The sequence below is a fragment of the Palaemon carinicauda genome, chromosome 22 (genome assembly GCF_036898095.1).
Source record: "Palaemon carinicauda isolate YSFRI2023 chromosome 22, ASM3689809v2, whole genome shotgun sequence".
Taxonomy (NCBI): domain Eukaryota; kingdom Metazoa; phylum Arthropoda; class Malacostraca; order Decapoda; family Palaemonidae; genus Palaemon; species Palaemon carinicauda.
This window is the reverse complement of record NC_090746.1, coordinates 78,753,246-78,773,945: the sequence shown is the minus strand read 5'-3', so window position 1 is coordinate 78,773,945 and position 20,700 is coordinate 78,753,246. Positions and strand designations below refer to the sequence as shown.

The 20,700-nt window shown below is 43.2% G+C and overlaps 1 protein-coding gene across 1 annotated transcript in view; it reads right to left on the bottom strand.

Annotated features, from left to right (window-relative positions):
- Positions 1 to 20,700, bottom strand: part of LOC137616558 (uncharacterized) — a 142,425-nt gene that overhangs the window by 7,784 nt on the left and 113,941 nt on the right. The window contains exons 15-20 of the mRNA XM_068346420.1: positions 14,290 to 14,376; positions 5,480 to 5,588; positions 4,418 to 4,570; positions 4,000 to 4,199; positions 2,968 to 3,103; positions 453 to 568 (exon numbers count right to left, since the gene is read on the bottom strand). Coding sequence (XP_068202521.1) covers positions 453 to 568; positions 2,968 to 3,103; positions 4,000 to 4,199; positions 4,418 to 4,570; positions 5,480 to 5,588; positions 14,290 to 14,376 — 801 coding nt within the window. The remainder of the gene's footprint in view (positions 1 to 452; positions 569 to 2,967; positions 3,104 to 3,999; positions 4,200 to 4,417; positions 4,571 to 5,479; positions 5,589 to 14,289; positions 14,377 to 20,700) is intronic.

Sequence of the window (20,700 nt, the reverse complement as noted above, 5' to 3'; positions counted from 1 at the left end):
GAAAATGCAAGTCATACTCAAGCTTACGTCAAATGACTGTGATGTCATCGATGAGGCGAGATGTTTACCTATCGCCATAATGCTTTCGTTAGTTAAAAATAGGTTGAAAAATTTTTAATCCTACCTTTTAAGCTATAACATAGCGATAAAATATCAAACAAAAACCTAATAAGCGAATGCTCAACCCGTAACAAGAGTACATCACCAATATACTGCTAAAATCCAGGTTAAACACGATTAAATTTGATTTCTATGTTGCCAGTATGGCGGCAGAAGAAAATCTGATACTAGGAGGGATAGTTCGACCTAGCTCCGTGGTGGCGCTAGTGTATACCTGGCCTATCTATGCGATTTCTGCGAGTTTTGAATTTCTGCTGGACAGAAGAATAAAGCTATTATTACATAACCAGCGGGTAAGTTTAAATGTTTAAAATAAATAATCATATCCATACCTTGATAAAGTATCTAAATAATGAGAAACTTGACTCATGCCATTCTGGAAGGCCCCATGCACAGTAGAATAGAAGGCAGTACTGTTGGCCTCACCAGCTAATACAATCAAAGGCACCTAAAAAGTAGATTGTAATAAATATATACTGTAAACAAATAAAACCTTGGAATGCAGTAATCTAAATTAAACTTTTTCAAGAATTGTTTTTTTTTACTACAAATTACAGGGTACCTATAAAAGAATCAATGAGCCATTAGTTAAAAGAACAATAGTAGGGACAATAATACTAAATAAAGAAAATCACTACTAAAATTTTCTTTTTTTTTATGTAAAAAATTTTTTTTGTATGATAGAAACCTTAAGAATGCCACTTGAGCTCTACAAAATACATGTCAATGATAACCAAGCTATACAAATTGCACATATGTTATTATAATTCAACATTTCACTTTCCTTAATGGACATTTAACAAGCTAGTCAAGTACTGGAGTCATCAACTGTTCAGTAGTAAACAATGAAACTTCCCTTCCATGATATGTACATAATATAATACAGTATTGTACATGAAATTGTTTAAAATAATTATACTGCAAATTAATTTGTTTATTACTGACTTTGTATTAAATTTCCTTCTAAAAAAGCACATCAAATGTATGGCAGTTAGACTAGCGAGTATAATGAAGTACATCAACAGTTGATTTGCAAACTACAAAATTTGGTGCCTTATGTCCATGATATGCACTTATGTAGCTTTTCAGATATTGTTTCAACATACTATAAATTTCTCCTAATACTGTACATAGCTTGTTGGTTACTTTGTGCTTAAATTATTTCCTGAAGAAAATATCAAATGTGCACTACGTTAGCGTATATTACCAAACCCTTGATCTACAAGGCCTAATTACATACAAAAGTACCTTGTGTTAGGATGTTTAAATCATTCTGGGAGCAAGCTTGCAACTCTAAATTTTCGTAAGCAAAATCAATTTCCCCATAGGAAATAAAGGACTCAATTTGTTCCACAAGGTTGATAAGTGTAGATATCGGTGCTGTCTCATGGGTGTTGAAAGGCATCTTCTAGGACAGCTGCTGGGTCCTGTACTGGGGAACAGAACACTGGAAGTTCTTGACAAGGAGAGTAGCGACCACGCTGATTGATGGAGCACTCTACAAGGTTAAAAGTCTCTTAGCCAGTAGGGGATGAAGGGACCACTCTGCGCTTACGACTTGTCTCTGATGACTGAGTTTGTCAGCGATTACATTCCTTTTGTACGTAATGAACTGTGCTGTCCAGTCCACTGTGCAAAATAATGTGCCTGGTTTGCCAACTTGCAGAGGAGTTGTAACACTGTAACTCCTTGTTTATTGACTTATGAAATGACTGTGCTGCTGTAGCTAATCAATAGCCTATCTGAGAGTGTTGGAACGACTGCAGTTCCAGAAGAGTTACCCTCATATCCAACCTGTTGATGAGCAGGCGTGGAACGACTGCAGTTCCAGAAGAGTTGCCCTCATATCCAACCTGTTGATGAGCAGGCGTTTCTTTTCATCGGACCAACACTCTGAGGTAGTCTGATTACTGAGGTTAACACCTCTCCCTCCTTTGATTAGCCCGCAAAGAGAAGTATTTACAAAAAAGAATACATAGCGGAGTGTCTTTGACGAGGGCCTTATTATTTAGCCACCAAACTAGATTGTCCTGTTCTCTTGCTCCACTGGAATTAGATGTTGAGGAGGATCGTTGATGGCTTACCACCAATGTAACATATACTGTTCAAAGCTCAGTATGATCTTGGTACGTACTGCTAAGAGCTGAGTAAGAACTTAGTACGATCCTGGCATAGACCATCCTCGCAAACACAGAGATATCCTAAAGATATGCAGCTATATTGATCGGACTTCTTAGTAGACGTCTTCTTCTATAGGTGAAGGTACAGTACTTGGTCAAGGGCACTGTATGGGCACTGTATTCGGAACATGGGCGAGCACAAGTACAAAAGCGGTATGGTACGTCTTCCTCTTCACACTTGGCAGCAAAACCATTTTCTTCTGATGGAGCACAACAATCAGGATTACATTGTTGTCAACATTAAAAGGCCACACTCATAAGGAAATAAATAGCAAACAGGACTACTATCTATCAGGAACAAGACTGGATACTGGCAGGTTGCACAGACAACTGTTACATTGCTATATCTATAAGGAAACAACTGCAAATCCTCTTTTCCTTAATCTCCTTTGCACACAATGATCTGCCAATGAAGAAAAGCCAAAAATTAAAACAGCCAGTTCAGGGCGCCAGAAGTACGTCTGAAAACAAAGTGGCTACTCAGCATGATGAAAAGGGGGCGGGGCTTCCCCGCCACCCACTAGTAACTACCGACACAGTTATAATTTCAATAGCAAGTTTCAGCTACACTGAAAACATACTCCTATTAAAGGATGAGGGTTTGTATATGTGTAGGAACAAAATGTACTTTTCTTTTACCACTATAAAATAAAATTAAAATACAAACCTTATCTCCAGTGTCACTAACAGCACAAACAGGAATGTTTAAGGAACTTTCATTTGGCTGCCCCAATCTGCACTCACAAGGCACTGAGTGATGAGAATAAGACCCACGGAAGAATTCATTAGTTGCCCACTTTGACCTGGAAGACCAAATTAAATTTGATTATTACTACTAGCCAAACTACAGCGCTTGTTGGAAAAGTATAATGCTACAAGCCCCAATGTGAAAAGGAAAGAGAGAAGTAATCAAATACACATGAGTAGTATGAATAAAAAAACATAAAACATATTAAGAACATTAACAACATGAAATAGATAAATTACATATAAATCATGAGAAGACTTACATCAACCTATTCACCAGAAAATAATTCCTTGCCAAACAATGGGCTTTAAAACTTCCCGAGAGTCGAAAAGTTATCCTTACTAGTTATAAATTATTGCTGAATACTCCAAGGCATATTCAAGGCTGGTAAGAAAGCTTTCCACAAAATTCACAGCAATTTGGTAAAATTCTTTGAGTTCCAAAGTGAGGAGAAGAAATGATAGTAATGTTTCTCTTACCAATATCATAATATTCATTGATTATTTATAAAGATATTTATGGCTAATGTTCTTAGGCATAAGAATAATGTGGATCAACATAACCAAGACTCTGAAACATGTAGCAATGAGCCCCATTCTTAATCTCTTGTGGAGCTGGATTGATTGATTTGATATCTAGAAAAAAGGCTATGTATACTGCCACCATTTTATAGCCCTGTCTATACTGTGCCACTCAAGGCCTATGATTGACAGTACTTATTCAAGAGGACCAAGAAACTCTACAAAGCCAGGAACTTGTATGAATTCATCTTGGAGAAAAATAAATTGTATGATCATCCCACACTACTGGATTAATAAACTAGTTTAAAAACTAAAACTACTATTCCCTATCTACAATACTACCAATAATTCTTTAATAGAATTAGATCAAAAGTAGTACTGTATGTGAATCAGTGAGGGATGAATAAAGGAATCCCCTATTACCACTTACCTATAAACTCTTTTAGGGTAAGGAATATCTTCTCTCCCCATAAACTGGCGAAGGAGCTGGACACAGACCCGAGCTACTGTTTCCTCAGAAACCATTTCCATGTATTCTGCCTCTGCACCACCTATCCATCCACAGAGCATTGCTCTCTGGTGTTGAACTGGATCAAATCCAGTAATGCCTTGGTACCAATTATTTTTCCCCTGAAAAGTATTCATGTTGAATACATTGTATAAAACATAAATGAATGAAACATTATATAAATATAAAACTTTATGAAAAACTAATTTGATTTTAACTGGATGGTAGCCGAGACTTATATACAGTCTTTCCATACACTTAAATGCATAAGAATTTTTTTTTTTTTTCAGATATGTAAAGGGAATTGGTTGAATAAAGAAGCATCATCTAAGTTTCTTACCTCTACATTGTTACTGAGATTAGGGATTTGACCATAATTAAGCTTTTTGTTTGTCCACACTAGGTGTATTCCTTTACAATCTTCTGACCAGAAAGGGTCATCAAATTCTAAGAATATCTTGTCTATAGTTCCGTAACCAGTGGAGATAATAGACTGCAAAAAAGATTGAATCTGAATTATTAACAAAAATAATTTCTATATTGAACAAGTAAAAATAAATAAGTCAACACATGATCTCATGCATCAACCCCAAGTAAGTAAAATCTGACCTAAAATCTATATTGAAAATGATGATGATGTTCTATCCTTACTCTAAAAGAAAAAAAATCAATATTTAAATAACAGATTTCAGTCTTCTGCCACTCACCAATATTGTGCCATATGCACCTCATATTTTGTGCTTGCTCCTCAATAATTAAGTTTTAGGGCTAACGTTAAGATCCTTCTAATGATGAAAAATTTTTTTTAACCCTTTTACCCCCAGGCTATTTGGAAATTTCCAACCCTTAACCCCAAAGGGGTTATTTTTTTCCCAACACATTTTGCAGTATATTTTTGTTAAAATTGCTCTAACAGCCTTAATTTTTGTCAAAGAGAGGTCAGGTTGGTCTCATTCTCTTGAAAAATGCCTGAATTTTCTCAAAAAACTATAATTTTTTTGCAAGGACGTACCGGTACGTCCATGAGGGTAAAGGGATGGCTTTTGTGAAACATACCAGTACGTCCTTTGGGGGTAAAAGGGTTAAGTTGCTTATGTCACATTAATGCTACCATGAATATAAAATCAAATTAAATAACCTTGATAAAGTAGTAAAATTTTCTATGTACATATCACAATTTTGCATTTAAAAAGTCAAGACCCTAATTAATTTCATGTACATATCAAGATTTTGCATTTAAAAAGTCAGGACCCTGATTAATTTCAAGTCAAGGAAATTACCATTCATAATGTAGAAACAACAATCTATTTTCTGGCAACTAGAAACAAGTTATCATTCCCCAATCCACAAAATAAAATCCAACGACTAATGTAAACTATTTTTTTTTATCATCTTTCATCACCTTTTGAAGATGATTTGGTAGAGCTGGTGAAAACATGTGAAGATGTTCTTTTAAATACCCAATAGAAGAAGTAACTATGATGTGTTCAGCTTCATATTCTCTTCCATCCCTGAAAAATAGAAACAAGTCTATATATTCATAACATTATGACATTTGATTCTGAAATTGTATCTTCAAAAGTTGAAAAAAAAAATAATAAAACACTAAATACATTATTCTGTATGCAAGCATTTCTCAGCAATAAAACACAAGACAAAGAAATTATCTCAACATCCAAAAGGGAAACAAAAACTTATTAAATTTCCATTTGCTACATATAATATACAGTACCTCCTTGGCAAGTTTTGGTAACAGAGTATATAAATTTTTGCTTTCATATCTGAAATATACAGTAAAATGTAGAGGATTCAGATTTTCAGCAGTTATAAAATTATATTACATGGATATATACAAGTATCCAGCTCAATCGATACAATGGTTCCCCTGATGACATTTATTGCTGTTCCACCAGAGAATGTATTATTTTTAGACCAATCGATCTCATGCAAAAACTATCCCTTAACTAATTAAAAACTTCATGGATCTGGGTTTCCAATAAGTGGCAAAATCTTGAGTATCAAAGACTATATAAATGATATATTACAGTCAGTCTAGTAATATTAAATAATTTTCGCCATGAGCTAGTTTATATCATGAATATCATTCACTATAAGAAAAGTATGAGCAAAATATGTCTTACTTCCAAAATGGGTCCTAACAAAAGTTGTCAGAAATATGACTAATTCAGAAGTAATTTATATTTTTACTAGCATACAAACCTGGAGCTATTTATATGGGTATTACTTTCGGCGTAGCTGAAAGACGAGTCAAGATGATTTTAGTGAGGGATAACATCCCTATCCGCTAGTCAGCAGGTGAGGGTGGGGTAGACTGGCTACCCCGCTCACTCACACCTCTCGGTCTAGCAACCACTTTGCTTTCTGGTTGGTTTTCAAGGGGGACAAGGTGGTGGGCCAATTTGTTTAAATAGCTCCAGGTTTGTATGCTAGAAAAAATACAAATTACCTCCGAATTTGTTTTTCATTCCGGCACACATACAAACCTTAGCTATTTATATGGGTAACTTAGTCTTAGGAGGGAGGAAGTCCTCACCAACTGGCCTTGGTTATAACCTAGGGTTCTCTTTAGTTCGATCTGTGATCGACCATAGTAGGAACCTTACCCTCGCTAAAATCGAGTGCCGATATAAGGTAATGCACTGATAGTACCCTTCAGAAGCTTGTGTGTGAGTGGAGCCAGCAGTGTGGCTTGTCATTAATGTAGGAACTCAAGTACAAGACCTAGAGTTCTTAAGACTTACACAATGACCTCCCCCAAAGAGGTACTGGGGACGTAACAAAGTATTATTAATGCCCTCCCCAAAAGAGGTACTTGGGATGTAACAAAGTATTATTCTATACTTAGGAAGAACAAGGGAAATGAGTCTTACCTGCAGTGAGGTGAGGTCAGCTGTGCTGAGTTTTGTGGAGCTGTTTTCCCCAGAAGGGGAGAAGATGAAAAGAAGACAGGAGCCAGTCATTCTTACTCATTCACCCCAGAATAACCCGGGTAACCTCAGCTCTTAACCCTTTGTTACTTGTCCATCAAGGAGCTTGAGGTGTTTAGACCACTTGTTATGCGGCCACCACAGGACCAATGGAAAATGTCTCCGTGTTCTTGTGAGTTACGACTTGAAGGTAGTGGGCGGTGAAGGTTGTTTGATGCTTCCACACACCAGCTTGCAGCCTACATAGTAGGTTTCTTGAATGCCATGGACGTTGCAATGCCTCTGATGTCATGAGCTCTGAGTCATTAGGAAGGAGGGGGGTCTGGATTGAGAGCTAAATCAATTACCTTCCGTATCCAGGAGGAAAAGGTATTCTTGTGACCTTCCCCATACTGACAAACAGTGCTGACACACAGGGCAAGCTGCTGCCATTCTCTTAAGGTAATGCCTCAGACTCCTCACTGGGCAGAGCCCCAGTCGGTCTGGGTCTTCGGTTACAGAACAAATACTTTCTATCCAGAATGGGTCAAACCTAGGGTACAGCACACCCAAACTTTGAGCCTTAGCAGTGAACTTAGGGACGAAACTGAGAATTACTTCTCCCCATCTCCTAGAGCTGGAAAAGTCAGAAGATAGATCATGCCACTCACTAACTCTCTTGGTCGAAGCCAAAGTGAGTAGAAAAACCGTCTTCCATGTAAGGAGGCGATTTGTTGCCTGGCATAAAGGTTCGTAGAGAGGGACCATCAGAGACTGAAGGACCCAAACCGTGTTCCAAGCAGGAGGTCTAAGTTCCGACAGGGGACGAGTCATCTCAAAACTTTGTATGAGTAAAGACCTCGTGGGGAGTGACACCCCTTCCACGACTTCGCCTGAAAAACTGACACTGAAAAGCATCCGAGGTGTCCAGACATCCTTTCCACAACTCGTTGTTTCAAGCCTCTCTCAGAAGGGTGGTGCTAGACAGTTTCCAAGCATGAAGTGAAGCAAAGCTATGGCTTTGTGGAAGATGTTGGTATGTGGCTGTTTTAGTACAACATAACGGGGAGGAAGTTCCCTCAGAAACTGCAGAAGGTACGGGAACCATTCTGCCTGATGCCATAGCGGAGCTATTAGAGTCCTTGATAAGTTCTTACTTATTCTGACTTGGTTGAGGAATTCTCACCAGACCAAATGGGGGAAATGTATATACATCTAAGCTCCACCGTTGTTGGAATACATCTTACTCGAGAGCCTGGGGTCAGGAACTGGGGAACGGTCGAGCGGTAGCCTGAAGTTCAGGCCCATTATGAACAGGTCCACAGTTGAGGCAACCCACAAAGTTAAGACTTTGTTGGCTACTAGATGATTTAAAGACACTCAGAGCCCCCTATCTGAGTTGCCCTGCTCAGATTGCCTGCAAGCACATTCCTGTTACCCACAAGAAAAGACGGAGACACCTAGCTGTTTTCTGTCCATATGAGTATATTTACTGCTAGATGGTTCTCTAAGAGAGCTATACGCTGATACCTTTCTGATTCGGGCCAAAGGACGAAGATGGCTTGGTGCGGCATATGGTCCACCCCACCTTTTGATGCATATGGTGAGCGCATCAATTCCAGATGGGAAGAAAAAATTGAACACTTTGCAGAGGTTCTAGTCTGCCATCCACCATCTGCGGCTTGTTCCGAGGGATCGGGAGAATGTGTAGCATGATAAAATATCTCAAGATGATGTCAAGACATGTAACTGCTTACACGCTTCTGCTATGAAAGGGGGGATCCTGTCCTCCCTCCAACTTCCACCAATCCATTGGGGGGTTGGCCGAGTAAGAATGATACAAATCGGTAAACCAGGAAGCCAGTACTGCTTATGTTCTTAAAGCAACTCTCCTTAGAGATCGCCTTCCGGACAAGAGACCGCTCAGTTACTACAGAATGTAACTAACTACTCCTAAAGGATAAAATTGAGACATTTCTTCAATCTATTGTTGGATGGGTAATATATGCATAAGTCTATCTACGGATCAGTAACACAGACCTGTGAGCAGGATAAGTCGTGTCCGGAACTTGGTTGGCGAACATTGAAAAAGTTTGTAACTGGGATTCCTCTTTCTTAAGAATGACGAAAAACGTTTGTATTTTTTTGTCTCTGATCGGTAAAACTAGCATAAGTATTGGATGTTACAGAAATGCTTAAGAGAAGGTTCGAGTCCAAATATTTCTAAGAAACCTAGGACCTTCGATCGGAATGAAAGGAAGGAAATGCCTATGAAGCCAGAATGTATAAACAGTATGTCTGGTTACGGGAAGACAAGCAATGTACAACCTGGTTTCATTACGGGATATAGCCATTAAACTTATTAGAATGGAATTCTAATTGTAAGGTGCTTTATCGCTTGCACGCATGTGTACTTGCCCATCTGCGTTAGGGCAGGCGTAATCTTTGCCTCCAGGTAAACGTTTGAAAACGAATCTGGTATGTATGTGCAACGAATCGCAACGTTATTGCCAAAGGCAAATTTGACCGTCGACAAGATGTACTATTTTTTTAAGATGTGAGCGCATATGCCAACAAACAAAATATACAGTTATTGTAGCGACCATTCCTCCTCTGGTTTGCCTATCCTTCTTATGGGAGGGGCTTGCCAACGTTCATAATCATACAAAAATATCTGGCTTCGTTGTGGGCGGGGTTTGTACCGTTTATAAACGTAATGATAAGATGTCCACATTGTTGCTATACAGTAGTTCGAAAACGTAAGGTAACACTGCTCGCTTGAGGCTAAATGCTTGAGACAAGAACACCATAGGGGTAAAATAAACAAAACGTCTCAGAAGCCTATTGGGTAAAATGAGAAGTCACTGTGCCCAGGGATACCAGGGATACCATGACGGCATGCGGCTGACTCAAACAATCGGTAGAAACCGTGTTTGTGGCAATAACCTTAAAGTTTTCTCTTGCATGCGCCAGAAAATAGTTCTTACAGCCTTCATGAAGTTTTAACAAACGCTTGTCGAAGTTATGTAAAACTTCTCCGGAACGAGAGTTTCCCAGAGAAGGTGTAGTCTCGTATGTGAGGGTTTGCTCAACAAGACCATAGATTAGGTTGCCATCGACCGCTTTCCCGTATGGGGTTGCCATCGAACGTTTTCTCGCTAGTGAGAAAACTACCATATAATGCAGGCAAGACCTACCACAAGGAATTGAACTGGAATATAAAAATTCTTTCTGCTGGCTTTCGCCCCGCCAGCTGAGGGTTTCTAGATAACGGGAGACGATCACGGGCCGCCTGCTACCCCAACCCCTAGAAGTGGGAGGGGTGGGGAGAAGGACACGGTAGTTCGTTCAAAAACGAAAGGAACAGAGCTGGCGAGACCAGCGTAGCTGTCACAAGCAATCAGCTGGGAGTGTAGAGTGACATACAAATCAAGCTACGCTGGATGACTAAGCCCTAAAGGGGAAGGCGGGTTGTTAACCATAGAGCTTTCAGAATAAGCTCTGGGTGGCCTGTACCATGAGATTCGGCGCGAAGAGAACCTAAGGGTTCTATGTAAAGGGAACTCTAAAATTGGTCGAGAACCTTGTCGCTCGACCCTAAGAGACTGACGTGACGAGAACCCGAAGGAACTATGTCACTGATTGCTGATGGGAGATGGAATCCCTTAGGAATCATGTCAAGTGAACTCAGAGAGTTCACGTGATGAGAGACATGACGAGAACCTAAAGGAACTACATCATCGATACCTGGAAGAAGATGGAAACCCTCAGGCATTGTGTTGCGTGAATCCACAGGGCTCAGGCGACGAGAAGCATGACGAGAACCCAAATGAACTATGTCATTGCTGCCTGGAATGAGATGGAATCCCTCCGGCAACATGTTGTGTGAACCCTGCGACCAGGGATGACCACAATCTGAAGGAACTAAGTCATCGTTACCTTGAGAGATGGAATCCCTCAGGCAACGTGTCGTGTGAACCCAAAAAAGGGTTCAAGCGATAAGAAGGATGGCGAGAACATGAATGAACTATGGCATCATTACCTGGAGGGAGATGGATTCCCTCAGGCAACGTGTCGTGTGAACAAACATGGTTCACGTGACGAAAATTTGAAGACTGTTATGTGAGTTGACATGCGAGTCGACAGACTCGCCATAACGGTGGTCACGAGAGCCCATCTAACGTAACTGGAGTTGAGAGAACCCAAGAGCAACTGGAACCCGAAGGGCCTGGGTTACAAGAGCCGGAAGGCTCCACGTAACCTGAACGCAAAGGCTCGGTGTCCCGTAAACCAGCAGGCCTAACAAGACGAGGACCCGAAGATCCCGGGTTGTAAGAGCCCAAAGGCTCCATGCAACGAGAGCTCAAAGGCACAAGGTTACGCAAGACCAATGCGTGACAGTCACGAGACCCCGAAGGATCAACGCGATGAAGACTCGAAGGTCTCCCGGTGCCACAAGAGCCTGAAGGCTCAGTGTGACAGGAACCCAAAAGTCCCAGGTTACGAGAACCCGAAGGTACAGTGTAACCAGGGTTGCGAGACCCCGAAGGCTCAGCGTAAAAAGGGTTGCGAGAGCCCAAAGGCTCAGCACAATGGGAACCCGAAGGTTCCTGGCCATGAGAGCCTGAAGGCTCAACGGGACTAGGACCCAAAAGTCCCTGAGAGCGAGAACCTGAAGGAACATTGAAACCAGAACTCAAAGGTTCGGCGTCCTGCAAGCCCGAAGGCTTAGCAAAACGAGGATCCAATGGTTCAGGGTTATGAGAACCCGAAGAACATCGAAACCAGAACCCGGAGGTTCGGTGTCCTGCAAGCCCGAGGGTTTAGCGAAACGAGGACCCGAAGGTTCGGTATCCTCCAAGCCCAAAGGCTTAGCGAAACTAGGACCCGAAGGTACGATGTTGCGAGAATCCGAAGGAACATCACAACACAGCCCGAAGGCTCCAGATCAAGCAAGTCCAATGCGAGATCGTCTGGAGATTCCGAAGGGATATTGCGACTTGAACCCAAGGGCCCATAAAGGTGTCCCCTACTGCTGTGGAAGGAGCACACCCTGGATGGAGAGGGTTAAAATCCCCTCCACCTGACGAACCTCTGAAGGGGAACGTCTAGCAGAAACCACCCAATGGGGAGACTGCTCAAGCTTGAGAGCTTCCTCCCCCCCGAGAGGGGGGGGGGATTGTTCTCCCGAAGGAGAACATCACTTAGGACAATGCTCTACCCCACTCTTGGGGGGGGGGAAGCATAAGCGTACGAGAGATGTTCCTCAGAGAAAGAAGATGCCGAGGACTTTGCTCTTCTACCGGCCCTGGAGAAGAAGCAACGTCTTCGGCGTCGGCCATGAGATACTGAAGTCAGACTGACAGGCAGCAGCACCTGCGACAACCCGTAGTTTCAAAGGGCGTCTCCTACCACAGGGGAAGAAGAAAGCCCAGGGAAATGTCAAGCAGGATCCTCCTGAGAGGGAGACTGCCCTGACACAAAAGCTGATCACAAGCTTTCTCTCGCGAAAGAGAGGAATGTTCTCCCGAAGGAGGAAATCGCCTAGAACAAGCTTTCTCCCAACCCTATGGGAAAAAGCGTAGGCGTACGACATGTGTTAGTCACTGAACAGACTCTCGCGAAAGAAAGAGAAGTCCTCCAGAAGGACGACATCGCCTAGAACAAGCTTTCCCCCAGCCCTATGGGAAAAAGACTAAGCGTATGACAAGCGTTGGTCACTGAACGATCTCTCTCGCAAACGAGAGAGACATCCTCCCGAAGGAGGACCTAGCCTTGGACTTTACTTCCCCCCAGCCCAAGGGGGAGAACCACAGTCTTCAGCGACGAGATAGCAGAGCTGATATTCGTCGAGCTGTCAGCAATTCTCCCCGTAAGAGGGCAGGTTGCTAAACGGCTGAAGAAGGGAAGCTCTCCCTTGGAAAGGAGCACCCCAACACCCGGGAAGGTTAACTCTCCTTCGTAAGGGGAAGTTCTCCAACCCCTGGAGACAAACCTCATGGACGCGCTCTCTGCTTCCCTTCAACAAGTCTTGTTCAAGTTGAAGGTTAGCCTCGAGTGCTACCTCGTAAAAAGCGAGCAGCTCATGAGTCGCCACAGGTAGCGCAGGACAGTGACCGGAGCGGCCAAAACCACAATGGCTCTGCTTACTACATCAGCTGCTATCTGAGGAAAAATAAAATTATGATGAACTACAATTCATAAATCCACTGTAAAAAGACTAATCGGGGAAAAAATCAACCCTCGGTTGGAAGGGAATTTCCTCGAGAGGGAGCAGACAAATTAAGACTAAGCACTCCCTCTGCCAGGTGAGAAAGGCTGTTGGGCCATCACCGGCAAAGGCAACGAAGTCGAAACCTGAAAATAAAATTTTCAAGCAGTTAATAAATATAGCTTCAGTACTGAAAAAACCAACAGGAGTACCACCTAACCCGCGAACGGGTAAGGTGTACTCCCGCTGAGGCTCTGCAGGCCGCCCACAATAGAGGGCAGGCGGCATAGTAAGGGAGAAGTAGTATCAACACAATGACGACTCCCTTGTGGCGGAGACCACCGAAATACGCTGTCACACAAACAGCAGTGTAATAAAAGATACATTTACATAAAAACATACAAGTATGTTTCAATGGAGCGCGAAGTAGGAGATGATGAATGGAGAAGTATTGAACAAAAGGCTCAAGATAGAGACAACTGGCGAAATCTATCTGAGGCCCTTTGCGTCAATAGGCGTAGGAGGAGGAGATGATGATGATGATGATGATAATGATATTTCAATATATAAAACGTAAGAAAAACAGAATTAACTGTTTAAACAATCAAGGCAAGTCTTTGCGGGAGAGAGCGGCAGTATGACCGTCCTCTACCGAGCCAGAAAGTAAAGTGGTTGCTAGACCAAGAGGTGTGAGTGAGCAGGTTAGCCAGTCTACCCCCACCCGCTAACTAGCAGATGGGGTAGTTATCCCTCACTAAAATTATCTTGGCTCATCTTTCAGCTACGTCAAAAGTAATACCCCTATAAATGGCGAAGGGTTTGTATTCACGCTGGAACAAATGTAACTTTTAATTAAAAATACATCAAATAAATTAAACATGTATGGCAAACTTATTAGTTTTTTTTTTTATTTCTTACGTAACTATGGCATGTAAATTATTCAAAATTGGAACTTTATTAGCTTTGATGAATAGTTTCAATTTGTGCCTTACAATTCTGGTCAAAGATCAAGTATCTCTGGCTGTGCACTCAATAAAAAAGTTAAGTACTGTATTACCAATCCAGCTTACTTACTTGCACCTCACAATAACAGGTAATGTGGATCCATCTTCACGGACAAATCTATTCTTATTCGACTGTACGGTATTTACGTAATCAATACTGTCAAAAGAAAAATGTTATTTTTATTAATAAAATAAATTTTTGAATATACTTACCCGGTGATCATATAAGCTGCAGCTCTGCTGCCCGACAGAAAAACCTACGGTCAAAATACACCAGCGATCGCTATGCAGGTAGGGGGTGTACATCAACAGCGCCATCTGTCGAGCAGGTACTCAAGTACTCCATGTAAACACAGAACCAATTTTCTCCTCGGTCCACTGGGTCTCTATTGGGGAGGAAGGGAGGGTCCTTTAATATATGATCACCGGGTAAGTATATTCAAAAATTTATTTTATTAATAAAAATAACATTTTTCAATATTAAACTTAGCCGGTGATCATATAAGCTGATTCACACCCAAGGGGGTGGGTAGAGACCAGCATTACATGTTTACATTATTATGAGCTAAGTATTTTGTATTTCATTTTAGCAGTTATTCAAAATAACAAACATAAAATAAATAAGTACCTGGTAAGGAAGTCGACTTGAACAATTACTCTGCCTTTTTAAGTACGTCTTCCTTACTGAGCCTCGCGATCCTCTTAGGATGCTGAGCGACTCCTAGGAGCTGAAGTATCAAGGGTTGCAACCCATACTAAAGGACCTCATCAAAACCTCTAATCTAGGCGCTTCTCAAGAAAAGAATTTGACCACCCGCCAAATCAACCAGGATGCGAAAGGCTTCTTAGCCTTCCGGACAACCCAAAAAACAACAATAAAAACATTTCAAGAGAAAGATTAAAAAAAGGTTATGGAATTAGGGGAATGTAGTGGTTGAGCCCTCACCCACTACTGCACTCGCTGCTACGAACGGTCCCAGGGTGTAGCAGTTCTCGTAAAGAGACTGGACATCTTTAAGATAAAAAGACGCGAACACTGACTTGCTTCTCCAATAGGTTGCGTCCATTATACTCTGCATAGATCTGTTTTGTTTAAAGGCCACTGAAGTTGCGACAGCTCTAACTTCATGTGTTCTTACCTTCAGCAAAGCATGGTCTTCCTCATTCAGATGGGAATGAGCTTCTCGTATCAACAGTCTGATATAATAGGAAACTGCATTCTTTGACATAGGTAAAGAAGGTTTCTTAATAGCACACCATAAAGCTTCTGACTGTCCTCGTAAAGGTTTAGTTCGTCTTAAATAGAACTTAAGAGCTCTAACAGGGCATAAGACTCTTTCTAGTTCATTTCCAACTAAATTAGAAAGGCTTGGAATATCGAACGATTTCGGCCAAGGACGAGAAGGTAGTTCGTTTTTGGCTAGAAAACCAAGCTGTAAAGAACATGTAGCCGTTTCAGATGAAAATCCGATGTTCCTGCTGAAGGCGTGTATCTCACTGACTCTTTTAGCTGTTGCTAAGCAGACGAGGAAAAGAGTCTTTAAAGTGAGATCTTTAAAGGAGGCTGATTGTAGTGGCTCGAACCTTTCTGACATAAGGAATCTTAGTACCACGTCTAAATTCCAACCTGGTGTGGCCAAACGACGCTCCTTCGAGGTCTCAAAAGACTTAAGGAGGTCCTGTAGATCTTTGTTGTTGGAAAGATCTAAGCCTCTGTGACGGAAGACTGCTGCCAACATGCTTCTGTAACCTTTGATCGTGGGAGCTGAAAGAGATCTTTCCTTCCTCAGGTATAAAAGGAAGTCAGCTATTTGGGTTACAGAGGTACTGGTTGAGGATACTGATACCGACTTGCACCAGCTTCGGAAGACTTCCCACTTCGACTGGTAGACTCTAAGAGTGGATGTCCTCCTTGCTCTAGCAATCGCCCTGGCTGCCTCCTTCGAAAAGCCTCTAGCTCTCGAGAGTCTTTCGATAGTCTGAAGGCAGTCAGACGAAGAGCGTGGAGGCTTGGGTGTACCTTCTTTACGTGTGGCTGACGTAGAAGGTCCACTCTTAGAGGAAGAGTTCTGGGACCGTCCACCAGCCATTGAAGTACCTCGGTGAACCATTCTCTCGCGGGCCAGAGGGGAGCAACCAACGTCAACCTTGTCCCTTCGTGAGAGGCGAACTTCTGCAGTACCTTGTTGACAATCTTGAACGGGGGGAATGCATAAAGGTCTAGATGGGACCAATCCAGTAGAAAAGCATCTATATGAACTGCTGCTGGGTCCGGGATTGGCGAGCAATAATTTGGGAGCCTCTTGGTCATCGAGGTTGCAAAGAGATCTATGGTAGGTTGGCCCCATGTGGCCCATAGTCTCTTGCACACATTCTTGTGTAGGGTCCATTCTGTTGGGATGATTTGAACCTTCCGACTGAGGCGGTCCGCCATGACATTCATGTTGCCTTGAATGAACCTCGTTACTAGAGACAGGTTTAGATCTCTTGACCAGGTGAGGAGGTCCCTTGCGATCTCGTACAACGTCATAGAATGGGTCCCTCCTTGCTTGGAGATGTACGCCAAGGCCGTGGTGTTGTCTGAGTTCACTTCCACCACCTTGCCTAGAAGGAGGGACTTGAAGCTTTTCAAGGCCAGATGAACTGCCAGTAGCTCCTTGCAGTTGATATGTAACGTTCTTTGATCCGAGTTCCAAGTGCCCGAGCATTCCCGACCGTCTAATGTCGCACCCCAGCCCGTGTCCGATGCGTCCGAGAAGAGAACGTGGTTGGGGGTCTGAACAGCCAGGGGCAGACCCTCTCTGAGGAAGATGTTGTCCTTCCACCAAGTCAGTGATGACTTCATCTTCTCGGAAATGGGGATCGAGACCGCTTCTAGCGTCTTGTCCTTTCTCCAGTGAACAGCTAGGTGAAATTGAAGGGGACGGAGGTGCAGTCTCCCTAACGCAATGAACTGGTCCAGTGATGAAAGCGTCCCTATCAGACTCATCCACTGTCTGACTGAACATCGGTCCTTCTTTAGCATGTTCTGGATGCATCCTTGGGCTTGACTTATTCTGGGGGCCGACGGAAAAGCCCGAAAAGCTTGACTGTGAATCTCCATCCCTAGGTACACTATAGTTTGGGATGGGACCAGTTGGGACTTTTCCATATTGACCAGGAGACCCAATTCCTTGGTCAGATCTAGAGTCCACTTTAGATTCTCCAGACAGCGACGACTGGACGAAGCTCTTAGAAGCCAGTCGTCCAAATAGAGGGAGGCTCTGATGTCTGCTAAATGCAGGAATTTGGCAATATTCCTCATCAGTTTCGTAAAGACAAGAGGTGCCGTGCTTAGGCCAAAGCACAGGGCTTGAAATTGGTAGACAACCTTCCCGTAAACGAACCTTAGAAAAGGTTGGGAATCTGGGTGGATGGGGACGTGAAAGTAAGCGTCCTTGATAGTACAGCGGCATAGCAGACCAATTGTTCAAATTGGTCTAAAAGCACCAAAATTGGCACACATGTAGATTAATATATTCTAAACATTTTTGGATATGGAGGCATTCAAGATTAGCCCTTAGGAAGATATGGCGGCCATTGTTCAAAATGGCCGCCATTTAACATTAGCGTCATTACATAGACTTCATTATGTGTCGTTAGTTTGGTGCTAGATGGGCCAAAATTCCCTTTTTTTACATCAGAATTAACATCAATAAATGTTTAACAGATATTTAGATGAATCTTCTCAAAAATGGCCCCCAAACTGGCCGCCATTTTGTGGAAAAAGTGGACATTTGATGAAGATTTCAATACTCAATGACATAATACCTCTAATAACCAGTACCTGATTTCAGGAACACACTTTAATTGCTCAAGTTGCTTTTTTATTTCAAATTGCTGGCAAAATTGCTAGTCAAAATAATACACAGAGTACGGGAAGTTTACAGTATGGTCAGATTGTAGTTATATAGTCGACCAAAAGCCCAGTCTCTAGGCACAGTACTTGTGTAATCCTGCAGTACATACATGTAATACAATAACGTAGATTTTGCCACACTATGTTAATTATGATTCCGAACTTTTCAAATCTGGTCACCAGAATTATGAATGTCTACAGATCATAATGTTGGTTAGCAAGTTTTCTGTCCCAATCTACTGGCATTCGCCTTCACAGAAACATAGACCAGTGCATTGCAGTGAAGCGTTCTTGCACTTGCAGCGGTTTTTGCAGCCTTTCTTGCATCCGCAAGACACCAGCTCATAGCAGGCCTTGGATGCCTCAGGGAGTGTGGTCCAGAGTGGTGTGTAGAGCCCATCATCACTCCGATGCCAGCCCCAGTCTGTTGGTGGAGGGAGCACGGGCGTTGGTACCAATGCCTGGCCCCAGACATGACCACCCTGAAGGGCAGATCTCTTCACATGCTGCTCCAGAGCAGCGTAGGTTGGCGGGATGTTCTGAACAGAGTTCGTCTTTGCAAAGAGCTGCTTTCTCGCCTTGTTGACGTCCTTGCATTTGCTTGTGCGGTCATACAGGAGTATGACAAACCTCTCGATGACATGCATTGTATCCTCTTGGATGCTTGTGGGTGCATTTGCCAGACTCAGCAGGGCATCAGTGAGTTCTGGCAGCGTGTTCCATGTTGCCCAGGCAGATTTCTTCCCATGTCCGACGAAGGCTGACACAGTATCACACCCTGTGATGGCATAAAACATTGGAAGAGCACATGCCTTCTCTGGACCAAGGGAGGAAGCTATTTCATGGGCTGCAATGTAGCGGTAGTTCTTGCCTGTCCCAAAGGCTACCCAGAGTTCGTCTCCAGCTGGTAGTTTCTGGACTACCATCACTGCTAGGACCACGACGTCACTGTCTACTGTTCGAACCTGTATCTGGTGGTGACCATGTTGTGCAGCATGTGCTACATGTAGCATCATGCGGGTGTCTGCCTCTTCTTGGTTGCATGGTGCGAGTGAGTTGACATCCTCTTGCTGTGGAACACAGATCACCTGCTCCCCATCAGTGACGACCAGTTCCTTGCCTTCTTCTTGAAAGGACTCTGCAAGCATGGTGGAGAGGTAGCTGAAGAGCTCCACTTTGTTGCTATCAACTCGCAGGAAACTTTGCCAATTTCCTGGTATGACTGCTGAGTCGACAACACGCCGACGTACTCCCTTTCCACGCTGTTCTCTGGTTGATGCCTTCAGGGAATCTGCTCTGTAGCTGTCCCACACAAGGTCAAGACGTGATACATGTTGGAAACGTTGTACAACGTATGGGATGAACACTTGCTGTGCATATTCCTCGAACGTGTTGGCAGTACCCGGCTTCAACATCTGTACGATTACTGCTCCATCGAGGACAACAGCAGTGACAGTAGGAGCTTCAAACTGAGGCTCAGCATGGCCTTCAAGGCACACCAGCAAGTCACTCTTGCTCCCTAGGTACAGTCTCCCTCCGTCAGATAAAGCTGGAGGGCATTGCTGATTTTCATGCCTGAAGAACTCTTCTAGATTCCCATCACGGGTCTGGCAGCCGATATATAATCGTGCGAAGAGCGCAACATCATTCTTCAGAGATTTGACCTGTTCTTTTCCTTTGGGTATATTGGGTCCTCTCTTGGTCGCAAACAGTGGTAGCTTGTTCCGGTGGATTGCCACCTCAATGGACTTGGTTCTGTCCACGATGCATTCCTTTGAAAATGCTTCAAACTGGTCTTGGCCAATCTGCTTGGCGTTACGGACTGTTTCTATGACTGCAGGGTCTGCGATCTCCTTTGTGTCGAGCACCAGCAAGTCCTGACTGTCCTCCTCGAAAGGGTTGCCCAGCTCTTCAATGACGGCCACGAGTGAGCGCACATCTCTGGCAAAAGTGTTCTGCACACTTGGTGTCTCTTCGTGGTGACGTGTCTCCTCTTGATCGTGTGGATGCAGATTGAAGTCGTCAAATTCCACAATCACTCTAGCAACCTCCGGTCCGGCAACCATCCAGCGCCTCAGTGCAGTTGGATTGTCTGTGAGGCCGATGGCTCCTCCATCACCCTTGACATACGCGTTGTTCTGCTCATGTCCTTGGTCAAGAGGGATTGCTGAAAAGATCCTCTTGGTCTTCTGGACTGTGAAGTGTCCCTTGCTAAACTCTGTGAAGACGTCTGGATGTTTGTTTGCCAGTTCTGCCATGTCCCGTAGATGCACTGGTATCCATCGGGCATAGTTCGTGTGGTCTAGTGCGAAGAACCACGGAGCCAGTTCTGTCAGAGCATCCACGTACATGCTAAAATTGGCTTCTCTCAGAGATCGCACATAGATCAGAGTGGACAGCTCCAGTGCCAAGACTGTTGACCAGTACTGAAACTGCGGATAACTCTGTTCTCTCTGACTGCACCAGTCTTCGAAGCTTTCAGGGTGCTCATCATCTTCTGTATTGGTGGTGCTGTACTTGTCATAGGCACGCCGTTGGAGATTATACAACGCAGCCGCTGTGACTTGGTGTGCTCTTCTGGTG